Source organism: Emys orbicularis, chromosome 2 (assembly GCF_028017835.1).
Source record: "Emys orbicularis isolate rEmyOrb1 chromosome 2, rEmyOrb1.hap1, whole genome shotgun sequence".
Taxonomy (NCBI): Eukaryota; Metazoa; Chordata; order Testudines; family Emydidae; genus Emys; species Emys orbicularis.
Window position 1 is genome coordinate 195,836,239 of NC_088684.1, and position 13,218 is coordinate 195,849,456.

Consider the following 13,218-nt stretch of genomic DNA (forward strand, 5'->3'; position numbering starts at 1 on the left):
ATTATGGGTATTATGGCAACCTGTCTGGAACCGACTATGAGTGACCGAAAAGAACACTTTGAGGATGTGTCGATTTGTAAGCTGTTCTCAAGACAGAAATATCCACATTCTAAAGGGCTTTTAAAAAATGTAGAAAACTGGCCCTGTTATCATCACGGGTATTTAGAACACCTCTAAACACACACAGAAAAGACAGGTTTACTGACAAATTTTAACCAATGCTGAAGCTCTAAAAGCTGCTGTTTGTTGTTGTTGTTTGGATACAGAAGGGGCAATTCATTGCAAATGAATATTAAAAAGTACTTTTCTTAAATGTGTGTGTGTCATCCTTGTTTCCAGTCTCATCGGTTTTGCCTGTTGCTTGCTCCTTCATTTGTGCTGATCTTTTTACTAGATGTGCTCAAGAGTCTGAAGTAGAGCGTTCTCTCCTTGCTAAGAGTCATCCCCAACCCCACCCCGGCCCTGCTTCCAACCCCCTCCACACTCTCAGATAAGCCACTCTTTTTTGCTCTCATCGATGGTCTCCGTAAAGTTGGGGTCATTGTTCATGATGGCTGCATCAGCGCTCTCAGCAGACTCCGCCCCCTTGGCTTCATTGGTGTGGTAGGTTCCCTTGTGACGGAACATGTAGCGTATCAGGAACACCAGCGTGCAAAGGATGGTGAAGATCACAACAGCGATGACACCTAATGGAAAGGAGAAATGACAGAAGCGAAAAAAAAATTCAGGAATTCCACGGGGGCTTGATTTGACTGTCTACTTCATATGTTTACACCAATCTGGCAATTAATTACCACTGAAGTTCACTTTTTTTGTTTGGCTCTACTAATGTCTATGGAATTCCTTTGTGGTTTATTCCAAAACTTAATCAAACAGAGTCCCCTAATCCTTACTGCAATGGTTGAACCCAGGGCCGGCTCTAGGTTTTTTGCTGCCCCAAGCAAAAAAATTTTTGGCTGCCCCCACCCCAGCCCTGGGCTCTCCCCCTCCCAACTGCACCCTCCTGCTGCCCCAGCCCTGGGTCACTGGTAACTCGCTCCCAGGGCGGGTCATTCAGCAGGAATTATGGATGTGCACAGAACACGGACAGGATTGGTTCCCATATGGTTACAGAACTGCAGTAAAGTGGAACAATTTTCAGCTTGTGTGACTGGAGGATATCTGGATGCACATTATAAGACTGTCCTACATAAATGAGGAAAAGTTGAGGTGCCTTTATTATTCTTTTGTTCCATTCTGTGTTTCTACGGGGAATGCACTATCACGGTCTTTCTTTTAAACAAATAAAACTAAAACTTAAAAAAAAAAAAAAAGCAATGGCTGTTGAAAATAGCAATTCCAGTCCTAAAAACCACTGGGAAGCATTTCTTGCTCAATTTATTCTACTTTTTCTACAGCAAGTTACAGTGGATCAGTATATTTGATTTGGGGGAAATGAAGTAACAGCTGCCCAAATTGAGCTTGAGCACTCCTGAATTTTGAGGGTGTTCAAATCTGGAAGGCAGGTGCTAGATTCCCTTTCTGAATATTAGCTATATCTGGAGAGGAAAAGTCAATTTCTGCTTCCATGGCTCAGAAGTGGAAATCCTCCTAAGTGCCTGGTACTGTATCTAAAGCTGCCCAGGTCCAGAGCCTCCCCTCCCTTACTTTTCATTTTAAATTCTAGTGGGATCCACATACCTCCCTTGCTAGGCTTCAGATAGAGAGGTGCACCGTCCATTTAGTCCCCCCAATTCCTTCTTTGGGGGAGAGCCTAGGGCTGGGGCGGCAGGAGGTGCGGGGGGGGGGGAAGAGCCCAGGGCTGGGGCGGCAGGGGGTGCGGGTGGGGGCCAGAGCTGGGGTGGCAGGGGGTGCAAAGAGCCCAGGACTGGGGCAGCAGGAGGTGCGGGTGGGGGCCAGAGCTGGGGTGGCAGGGGGTGCGAAGAGCCCAGGACTGGGGCAGCAGGAGGTGCGGGTGGGGGCCAGAGCTGGGGCTGCAGGGGGTGTGGGCGGGGGAGAGCCCACGGCTGGGGTGGCAGGAGGTGCGGATGGGGGCTAGGGCTGGGGATGCGGGGGGGGGGGGGGGAAGAGCCTAGAGCTGGGGCGGCAGGAGGTGCGGGTGGGGGCCAGAGCTGGAGCGGCAGCGGGTGTGGTGGGGGGGGGGGGGAAGAGCCCAGGGCTGGGGCAGCAGGGGAGTGCAGGTGGGGGCCAGAGCTGGGGCAGCAGGGGGTGTGGGCGGGGGGGGGGCGGCAAAAAACCTAGAGCTAGCTCTGTTCCTACCATTCACAGCAAGCTGCAGATTTCAGTTCCATACTCCTTTCCCACACCCCTTCCTGTTGCTAGTGGCCAAGGGAATGCTGGGAAATGTAGTTCTTTCCCTGCTCCAGGGCTGGCTCTATAGGCAGGGAGCTAACCAAGGAACTACAGCTCCCAGGGGCCCCTGTTGGTTCTTAGCTCCCATGCTGGATTCTTGCGCCCCTTGCAAATCTGCCGCCCCAAGCAACTGCTTGCTTTGCTGGTGCCTAGAGCCGGCCCTGGTTGAACCTCAACATTATTACTATTTATACAGTCCACAGGTGTATTTGGTGCTTCATGCGTGGTCATAGAGACAGAGGGCCCAACTACTCCCACTAAATACCAGTATAAATGAAGATGAGTAGGGTTACCATATTTCAACAATCAAAAAAGAGGACGGGAGGAGCCCCGCCCTAGCCCCGCCCCTGCCCCTTCCACTCCCTCCCACTTCCCGCCCTCCTCAGAACCCCCAACCCTCCCCCGCACTCCTTCTCCCCTGACTGCCCCTTCCTGGGACCCCTGCCCCTAACTGCCCCCCAGGACTCCACCCCCTACCTAAGCCTCCCTGCTCCTTGTCCCCTGACTGCCCCCTCCTGAGACCTTCCCCCCATCCTAACTGGCCCCCTAGGACCCTACCCCCTATCTGTCCCCTGACTGCCCCAACCCTTATCCACACCCCCACCTCCAGACAAACACCAGGGACTCCCACGCCCCATCCAACCACTCCCCACCCTCTGACAGCCCCCCCCCCAGAACTCCCGACCCATCTAAACCCCTCTGCTCCCTGTCCCCTGACTGCTCCGATCCCTCTCCCCACTCCTGCCCCCTGACAGCCCCCCCCAGAACTCCCAACCCCCCCCCCGCTCCTTGTCCTCTGACTGCCCCCTCCTGGGACCCCTGCTCCTAACTGCCCTCCAGAACCCCAACCCCTACCTAAGCCTCCCTGTTCCTTGTCCCCTAACTGCCCCCTCCTGAGATCCCCCACCCTAACTGCCCCCCAGGACCCTACCCGTACCCTGACTGCCCAAAACCTTACACCCCCAACCCCCAGACAGCCCCACCCCCGAACTCCCGACCCATCCAACCCTGCTCCCTGTCTCCTGACTGCCCCCTCCAGAACCTCCCTGCCCCTTCTCCGACCCCCTGGCCCCCTTACCGTGCCGCTCAGAACAGAGTGCCGCAGAGCAGCACGCTCGGCAGCAGGGGACGGGGGAGCAGGGGGAGGAGCTCCAGACTGCCGGATGCCGGCCGGCGATCTGTGAATGCAGGGAGGGGGAGGGAGAGAGCGAGAGGAGGGGAGTGATTTCAAGCTGCAGGGGAGAGGAGGGGGAAGCGGAGGAGGGGCTCTGGCTCTCGGAGCCCCATGCAAGTGGCACGATTCGGCCGGCTGCCCTGTCAGCCATGTGCTCTCTGCATTGGGGGAAAATCCGGACATTTACAAATTCCCCCCGGACGCTATTTTTAACTCAAAAAAGCCGGACATGTCCGGCAGAATCCGGACGAATGGTAACCCTAAAGATGAGTTACCTGGGCTTTGTCAGGACAACTCCTTGGGGGACAGAATCCGCATGTCACCTGTAGGTAGGCCATGGAGATGCAGCACAGGCCTTCTATAATGCCTATTGCATTTGTCTGGAATAGTGGGTACTGGCCTTCTGAACCCCCAAGAGGTCAGATGAGGTTGCCCCTCACCTGACCTACCCTCAACTGCACCATCCTATTTAGAGTCACCTCTGCAATAGCCTAGTTGAGGCAAGTACTGAGTGCCTTGACACAGCAAGCCCCCTTTATGACCTTCCTCGTGTTCTCTATGGGTGGCAGTGGTGTTAAAGTGGCACTTCTGTGGTGTAGAGGGCCGGATGGGCCCTCTGTGGGTGTGTAATTGATGAGCTGGGCATTAAGGGTGTTGTTTAGTTATGTTCCCTATATTCAGAGATGCAATTCTGTGCTTGGAGGGAGCCCAGTTTGTATGGGCGATAAACGCTGACGCTCGTCAAATATTTTCAATTTCAATTTTTTTAAATTAAAAATGGGGTACTTTTCACAAAAAATGTTGTAAACATTTTTCTATTTTCCAACAAGCTATAGACACTTAGTTTTTCAACCATAAAAAGGGGCCGGTTTGATAATAAGGGCTAGATTCACAAAGATACTTAAGTCACCATCACCACACCTAGCTTTTAGGTGACCAGAAAATCAATGTGATTCACAGAGCTCTCAGGCTCCCTATAAAATGAATGGGGAAAGATAGGCACCTCAGGATGGGATTCACAAAAGCAAGCACACTAGATGACTCCCTCCCTAAGATAGCCAATGGGAGATGCCAAGCTGAGGGAGGGGTATACAAGACCCCTGCCCCCCACTCCTCTCAGAAATAGGCACCTAAGTCTGGAGGCAGGGAGGCGCCTCACTCTGCTTTGAATTCTCAGCTGTAAACTCTCTCTTGGGATTAGTACCTATGTCATTTTAAGAGGAAGGACTCCCTCGTAGCTTTTAGCCCAGTGGTTAGGGTACTCACCTGAGGTGTGGGCAATCCCCAGTTCAAATCCTGCCTCCACCTGATGAGGAGAAGGGATCTGAACAGAGATCTGCCACCTCTCAGGTGAGTGCTCCAAGCACTGGGCCATGGGCTATTCTGTGGGGACCCCTAAGTCTCTCCTGTTGAAGCTTTTCCCCTGTGCATAAATAATTAAAAAACCTCTTTGGAGCAGGAGACTGGATCCCCAGTTTTCCACCCCCAGGTGAGTGCTCTAACCACCAGGCTACAGACTCTCTCTTTCTGCCCCCCAATACTGAAGCTGTTCCATTGTGGATAAATGAAAGAAAGCTGTGGTAATTTCTCCCTAAAACAGATTTTAAGATGAAAGGTTTATCTTTTAGAAAAATACTTGAATGCATTTGGAGATTAATGTGGTAATACTATCCCTCTCTAGCATACTATGGTGCTAATTAAAGAGAGGCTCAGACCCAACCCCCTTATCTGAATACCCTTTTGTATGGTGCAGGCCAGAAGACCTAAGCATATATATGTCTATGTATAAATCTGAACCAGGATCCCCATTTTGCAGATAATATCTGAATTATGATTAAGAAAAAAATCCTTCTCACAAACCAGTTTCACTAAGGAGTGGTCTACACTAGGAAATTAGGTTGGTATAACTACATTGCTCAGAGGTGTGAAAAATGTACACCCCATGAGAGAGGCAGTTAAACAAACCTAGCCCCTGGTGTAGCCAGAATTCTCCCACTGACCTAGCTACCGCCTCTCGGGAAGGTGGAATACCTATGCCGACAGGAGAACCCCTCCCATCGGCATAGGTAATGTCTTCATTGAAGTGTTGCAGCTGTGCCGCTGCAGCGTTTTAAGTGTAGACAAGCCCTTGGATGCTGAGGCCAAATTCTGCAATTAATAACATATGCATTTGTAATTATAATGAGGTTCTGTGAGGTGTTAGGACAGAATCTGGCCCCTAAGTAGAGGTGAGGTCAGCGTGATAGCTGAATCATGTCAAGAGTATAACAGAGTGTGCTTGACCTACAACCTTTGAATTACAGGCTTGAGCCTACTTCAGTGGGAGCAGGAGCAGGCCCCAGGTTCACGCTGATTGGTGTGTACTAGTTCAGTACACTAAACGGCAGGACATTTTACCAGTTATACCAGTACAACTACACTAAGGCTTTGTCTTCACTACCCGCCGATCCGGCGGGTAGCAATCGGTTTATCGGGGATCGACTTACCGCGTCTACTGAAGACGCGGTAAAATCGATCCCTGATTGCTCTGCCGTCGACTCCGGAAATCCACCTCGGCAGGAGGCGGCAGCGGAGTCGGCGGCAGCGCGGCAGCGGTCGACTTTCCCGCGTCCTCACCGCTAGGTAAGCCGACCTAAAATACGCAACTTCAGCTACGGTATTCACGTAGCTGAAGTTGCGTATCTTAGGTCGGACCCCCGCTGCAGTGTAGACCTAGCCTGAGTAAAAGTGGCTTTTTTTGGCTTTAGCTTAAATAGCTTCCAAAGTGCCGTAAGATAAACTGAAAAAAGGCACTCTTCTATTGGGCTAAGAAGGTCTAAATGGGGAGTTTTAACAGTATAACTAAGTGGTTTAAATTCAAACCTTACCTTAAACTGGTATAACTGTCCCATGTAGGGAAGCCCTTTATTAAACCAAGCAGTTTGAACACACTATTTTCTGCTGTTTCAAACTTCTATACACAAGCCACAAAACATCTTACCAATGCATATATTTTTCTTACCTCCAATAATGGCAGAGTTCCTGTTAACTCCATCTCCTAAAGCTTGACCATTGTATGGGAAATCAGCACTGGCTGTAAAACGGGAATCAAAGATTCATGTTATAATACATCAGTTCCCGAAAACTCACAAGACTGGCTTAAAAATACACTTGTCACAAGCCCAAGATCCTAAAATAAATAAAGTTAAAAAAAGAAAGTCAGCTGCGATTTGTATTTTTATTTTTAAATAAGAAACTTTCCCCTCTACCTAATACCTCAAAGCCACTCCACTCAACCCCAAACCATTCAAGAATCTAAATGAAATACAAGAGGCAATCCCCAGCAGTATGTATTAACACATAGTCAAGTATGTCTGTGGCATCCTGAACTAACAAAGACTTTTATACGATTTTTAAATTTATTTCTCCCTAACAGTGGGAGTTCATATTGTGCTTCTAATGAGATTTTTGCCCTAGTGAGACTAGACATTGCTGTCCAGAAGGGATTCCAACTTCTCCAGCCTTTAGGGACTGCTATACAATACCAGCAAACTGTGTGACAGAAAAAGGAATTCTCTTTTTTGTTGCACAGCCTAAAGTAAACAAATGAGTGATTGTGGTAGAGATGGGCCAAAGAATCAGTTAGGCTTTAGGCTAAAGTTTGGATGGGAAGTTCCAGGTTTGGCCATCCACAGAATATTGAGGAGTATTTTCAAAGGGAATCTCATCTATTTAATCTGTGATCGTAATTTTTCTGTATTGCCCATCACTGCAGTGCCTACTTGCTAGCTCTATACTGCCAACCCTGGTAGTTGTGCGTATGGAGGCACACTTACAGCACCTGATACTTTGTCACTGAAACATAATAATGTTTTCAGTGAATCAACAAGAACATTTCAATAAGAAAACCATTACTGGAGGAGATGCAGAAATTGGATAAATTATTTATTACTCAGGTCAGTATTTAAAGCGTAGCTGTTCTTTTTTCTTTGGTGTATATTGTAATAGGTTGCCATTAAAGACCACTGATGCAATCACTGCATCCAGAGGCTTGCTCATTATGGAGTTTAACTTTCTCTTCTTAGGCATCTAGGTTCCTTTTGTGTTGCAAAGTCTTAATAGCTCAGAATCACCTCTCTAGCTCCAAAACTCTCTTCAGACCCCACGGCCTCAAGTGGTTTCCCATATGTATACTCTGGGAGCAGAGCCACGGCATGTTAAATAGCTAGTAGTCTGACCTCCTGTATAACACAGGCCATAGAACTCCCCCAAAATAATTCCTAGAGCAGATCTTTTAGAAAAACAACCAATCTTGATTTAAAAATGGTCAGTGATGGAGAATCCACCACAGCCCTTGGAAATTGTTCCAATGTTTAATTACTCTCACTGTTAAAAATTTATATCTTATTTCCAATCTGAGTTTGTCTAGCTTCAACTGCCAGCCATTGGATCATATTACACCTTTCTGTACTAGACTGAAGAGCCCATTATTAAATATTTCTTCCCAATGTAGATAGTTATAGACTGTAATCAAGTCACCTCTTAACCTCCTCTTTGTTAAGCAAAATAGTTTGACTTCCTGGAGTCTATCACTATAAAGCATATTTTCCAACCCTTTAATTATCCTGTGGCTCTTCTCTGAATCCTCTCCAATTTATCAACATCCATCTTGAATATACAGTCTGCCATTCTTCTTCCTTGGATACAAACAAGAGTTCTTCAAAATTCTTGTTAACTGACTGGTGAGCTAACATTAATATCTAGAAACTCGTGTATGTGGTCCACTAGGATCTGCATCAAAGAGGAATAATAAATAGTCTATGTGGCAATAATACACAGGTGCACCAATGGGGGAGCTGTTAATAGGCAAGAGGGTTCATTTTCTCCATCACAGTTTGGCGACTTTTCAAATCCTTCCATTATCTCCAGGACATTAATTGTAAGAACATATCCCAGCAGGCCCGTGTTCATTGCCTGATACTTGTTCCACAATAGCCGCAAATGATGACTTGCCCAGAGCAAATAAGCGTCACGAAGCTGTAGTTATTACATGGAGCTAACCTTCACATAGCAAAAGCAATTCTCTTGCTCATAGGGATTACAGCTGTACTGTTGCTGCATTATTAGGTTGAGGAAGAAAAAAGAAAGCTGCCTTCCTCATTCAGAAATTTCAACCAGTCACTGCCATGATACTTAGGCAAAAGTGTCCCAATTCTACAAAGAAGCTGAATGAATTTTGGTTCTAAACACCGTGCACCACCCTAGCCATTACTCAGGACCATAAATAGGGCCATTTAGTTATTTGGGTTGTAAAGGCTGGGCTGGAACTATACTGATACAGTCTCCTTCGATACTCAGGAATCCCTTAATCTCCACCCTGTCTCTCTGTTTTACAGCAGCCAAGTGTCCATCTTTATCAATCCACTGGGAATCAAATAGCTCTTCCGTGGAAGCAGCCATCCTGGAAAAAAGCCACTTCTCTGGTTTGGGAATTCTGTGATTTTGCTTTGGTAATAAATGTGATAATATTCTCCAAATCATAGAATATCAGGGCTGGAAGGGACCTTTAGGAGGTCATCTAGTCCAACCCCCTGCTCAAAGCAGGACCAATCCCCAAACAGACTTTTACCCCAGTTCCCTAAATGGCCACTTCAAGGATTGAACTCACAACCTTGGGTTTAGCAGACCAAGGCTTAAACCACTGAGCTATCCCTCACGCATTAAAGCCTCATCCTCTGGCGGCTGTGGCAGTAAGCATGCACAGATACCAACCAGAAGCGAAGAAGTGAGGACATGCCAGCACCATTGTGCCAAACACAGGGCTGACACGTGGATGCACTGAACTGCTTTAGGGGAATCCAAACTCAGCTATGGTTTGTAGACACCAGGTCATCTGATATACTTGCAAAGTGCAAGGCAGATTGGGAAATTGTTCTCCAGACACCTCTGGTACGTAGGGTAGAGTGGGAGACAGTCTGGGATTATGGAGAGACACGTAGCAGTGTCTGTTAGAATGATCAGCAGTGTAATAGTTAACACCATTGACATTTAACTTGTCACCAATAGGCTCCAGACTCAACAATCCACTGAGATGCATGGAATAACTCCTAAATGGGTTGCTACTATCCTCTTAACTTCTTATAGCAGGGGTTCCTGAAATTTGTTAGAGCATTCTTCTCGTAACCACAGAAAAAAGCTTTTAAAAGTGATTGTGGGATAGTAGGGTGACCAGACAGCAAATGTGAAAAATCGGGACAGGGGGTGGGGGGTAATAGGAGCGTATCTAAGGAAAAGACCCAAAAATCGTGATTGTCCCTATAAAATCGGGACATCTGGTCACCCCATGTGATAGGTGTGTAAAAATTGTGTGTAATTTTTATGGTGACTAAGGAAAAATCTTCCTAGGGAAGAGTGGAAGGACACAGTCTTCCAATGAAAGCTGCATCCTTGGAGACAATTAAAAAACTATACTGGACAACACACGAGAAAACATGGAGAATAATCCTGCACTGGGAACAGGGATGGATTAGATGAGCCAATGGATTTGATTCTGCACTGCCTTGCACTTTGCATCGTCATTTCCCAATGACAGCATTTTACATGCTTTGATTGTGCAAGTGCAAGGCAGTGGAGAATCAAGACCAATATAATTTTCATTTCAAAATTAAAGGTTCCATGATGCATGATTTTCTTCCTTATTCAGGTCAATACATTTTTGGTATAAGAATAGTAACATACTGCAGGATTACATCATATAGGGCTGCATTTGTCTGATAACAGTTCAAATTTTAGATACGTTTAGATTTAGATGTAGTGTTTTGAATATTTACTGTTATCAAAGTTCCAAACTGATCTGCAGTATATTACATCACTCAAAAGCCTGGACCCATTTATCTTTTTACTTCTCAGTAGACACATCTGCATGTCACTGGGTGCCTCACTAGGACTTCAGACAAGAACTGATGATATATTAGTCACGCCGGCCTAAGCTATTACCTTAATGAAAATTTCATGACCAGTTCTTACATTTCACCTGTTAAGGAAGGAAAACAAATACTTCCTTTTATAATTAATGTAGAATATGAAACGCTCTGGTGCTCTCAAAGGAACTGTAGAGTTAAGTGCTGATCAAAGCCTAGCTGTAGATATCTAAGCATTGGTAATGGACCCAGAGGGAAACCTATAAAAAACTGCCTTGGGACCAGGAAAAATTGTCTTTATGGAAAGCGTGTGTATGCGTGTAAACCTCCAAAGACAGGGTTTCTGTCTTGTTTCATTTTACAATGGCATCTGGGAAGGATTTTGACTCCCTTCTCCTCTCTCTGTTGGAGTCATGGAAGGAGGTTACAAAATAGCCCTAGGGTGGAAATAGTCCCAGTTCTCTCTACATATACCCTGCAAGGACGGGAAAGGACTAAGAATAGGGTTCAGGGTTGGGAAACTCATTTACATGGGTCGCCTACCCTGCAAGCAACATGTCTACTCCGACCCATGCAGTGGGGAAAGTCTGGTTTGCAGTGGGGAAAGTCTGCCTTCAAGAGACTGTATCTTGTGAGCTAAATAGGGCCCTGGTTCAAGGTATTTGTATCTCTTTCTACACTCACACACACATACATACATCTGAGCAATAAAGACTGTTTGATTATTGTCCCTTTGATACACATTTTGGAGACCCTTGCTACTCTATGCTGTCACATTAAAGGTTTTGGATACCGAGACGTGTAATGCCATTACACCTCTCTCGGTGAAAGATGAAGCCTGTGGTGATGAGTCTTGAGGGGAATGGCTTTTAAACTAATGTATTTGTAAACTGAGAAGCTTTGAAAAATAGCAACTGCTATATTCCCAATTTGTACATTAATGTGCCTATAATTTGTAGCTCCTATATTTGTAATTATCAAAAATGGTGGGCGCAATCCTGCTGCTGCTGAGGTCAATGAGGATTTTGTGGCTGATTTTAATGAGAGCAGGATCAGGCCCTATACATGTGATGTGTCCGTTAATTTTATGAAAAAAAGAGACAAAACAAAAAAAACCAAACTTTTGTATGGAGGATGTGGGATGAGGTAGGAGCAAAGAAGAGAGCTTCAATATTCAAAGTCAAAATATAAATTTAAACTTGAAACTGTAAAGGCACCAACCTTGGCCTTCAGCTTCAGAGTGTTTATGCTAGTTCACTAAATTATCTTCAGTCTCTGGAGAGCCAAAGGAAAAGCAAGGTAGTGGAGCCAAGAATTTGGATATCAAAATTCCTCCCTCTCCACTATTTAATAATTTCCCTTAACAGGATTCCTAGTTATTGATAATACTTGTAAAATAAATACGGTCTTAGCAGAGGTGACAGTGGCTCTCTTTTTAAACTAATCTACTAATTTTCTTATTCCTAGACTGCATGATTAACATTCTACTCAGTACTATACGAAATAGCTACAAATGCATGGGTCTCTTAGCAAGTACCAAAACAACGTCTCGGTTTGGATTCGGAAGGTAGCTAAACGTCAACTGGCTGGTGCATCTGATGAAGTGTCAGGAACTACAGACTCTGATTATATCTTTTAGGAGAAGAAAAATGTGCATAATTGTGAAAGAGAACCAGGCAAGAGTGAAGGGTCCATTTTTAACTCTCCATCAGTAGAGATTACAGCACATTCTAGCACCATAATTAAGTATTTAAGGCGCAAGCACTGATGTTGCCAAATCTAAGACAGACGCTTTCCTTAGTTTGTCTCCTTGCTCCTTAGGGATGAGAAAAATATAAACAGTTACATCTCAAGACCTATTACCTATTAATATTAATTTGCAGTGTTGATGATGAGCAGCTGAGCTATAAAGATTTGCTTGGTTTGGGTCCTGGCTACCCAAGAAAATCACCTCTTCCCTTAGCACATGCACCAGAAATCAAACTTGGACATTTCTGCGGATACTCCTTAGGTATGTAAATCTGGGGGCTGAAGGTGGGTCATTCTCATCAGAGATCCCCTGGCTCTGGAACTCACTTCTCAAGTGGCCTGCCAGAGGCTGACTCTGTTGGCCTTAAGGGCATGATGTAGGGGCTTTTTCAAATCTTTGCATGAGTGGGCAATGATGAGTCTAGCTTATAGCTTAATGTCAGTGAGTACTGCGTTGCCAGCAATGATCAACAAGCATGTTAATTTTAAAAAAATACTGTTCAGTGCCCAGAAACCATGTAGTAGTTTAAAAATGTGGCCTCATTCTCAGTACAGATGCTTAGTACAGTGGCATGCTTGGCCTTTTATCCTCTAAACACTTTCTGGATCTGCACTTTTTGTGTCTTCAGAGGTCAAGTTTGGAAATGGAGAGGCCCATCATGAATAAAGACGACTGATTCTTTTCTTCTAACTCATCTGTCACTACAGATAGGGATTTGTAGGAAAGAATCATCTGTTGCTTTCCTCTGAAGAAGATGATGAGAACAGCTTCTTATGTCATCTGTTATCGAGCTCTCTCTTGTACTGTTGGAAGCACCATTACAAATGAGGATCACCCATTTAGTGTGCTATTCTCCAAGAGGTCTGCAATTGGGAGATGCTCCATATACTGCATCCACCGCCCAAGATAGTTTGAAATCAGAAATAGTATCTGCAGCTAATAATGCTTGGGTTCCTCTGCCTTCATGATCCAAACGTACAGGGACAAAGAGAATATAATATACTAAAAGCAGCAGCTATTCAGTACTTCAGCTGCTTTTTGAA

General features: G+C 45.7%; 1 protein-coding gene across 1 annotated transcript in view; it reads right to left on the reverse strand.

Moving 5' to 3' along the window:
- Nucleotides 1-486: 486 nt before the first annotated feature.
- The window catches only part of CNTNAP2 (contactin associated protein 2), a 1,144,465-nt gene continuing 1,131,733 nt past the window's right edge, over nt 487-13,218 (reverse strand). Inside the window, exons 23-24 of the mRNA XM_065398395.1 lie at nt 6,528-6,599; nt 487-686 (exon numbers count right to left, since the gene is read on the reverse strand). Coding sequence (XP_065254467.1) covers nt 487-686; nt 6,528-6,599 — 272 coding nt within the window. The remainder of the gene's footprint in view (nt 687-6,527; nt 6,600-13,218) is intronic.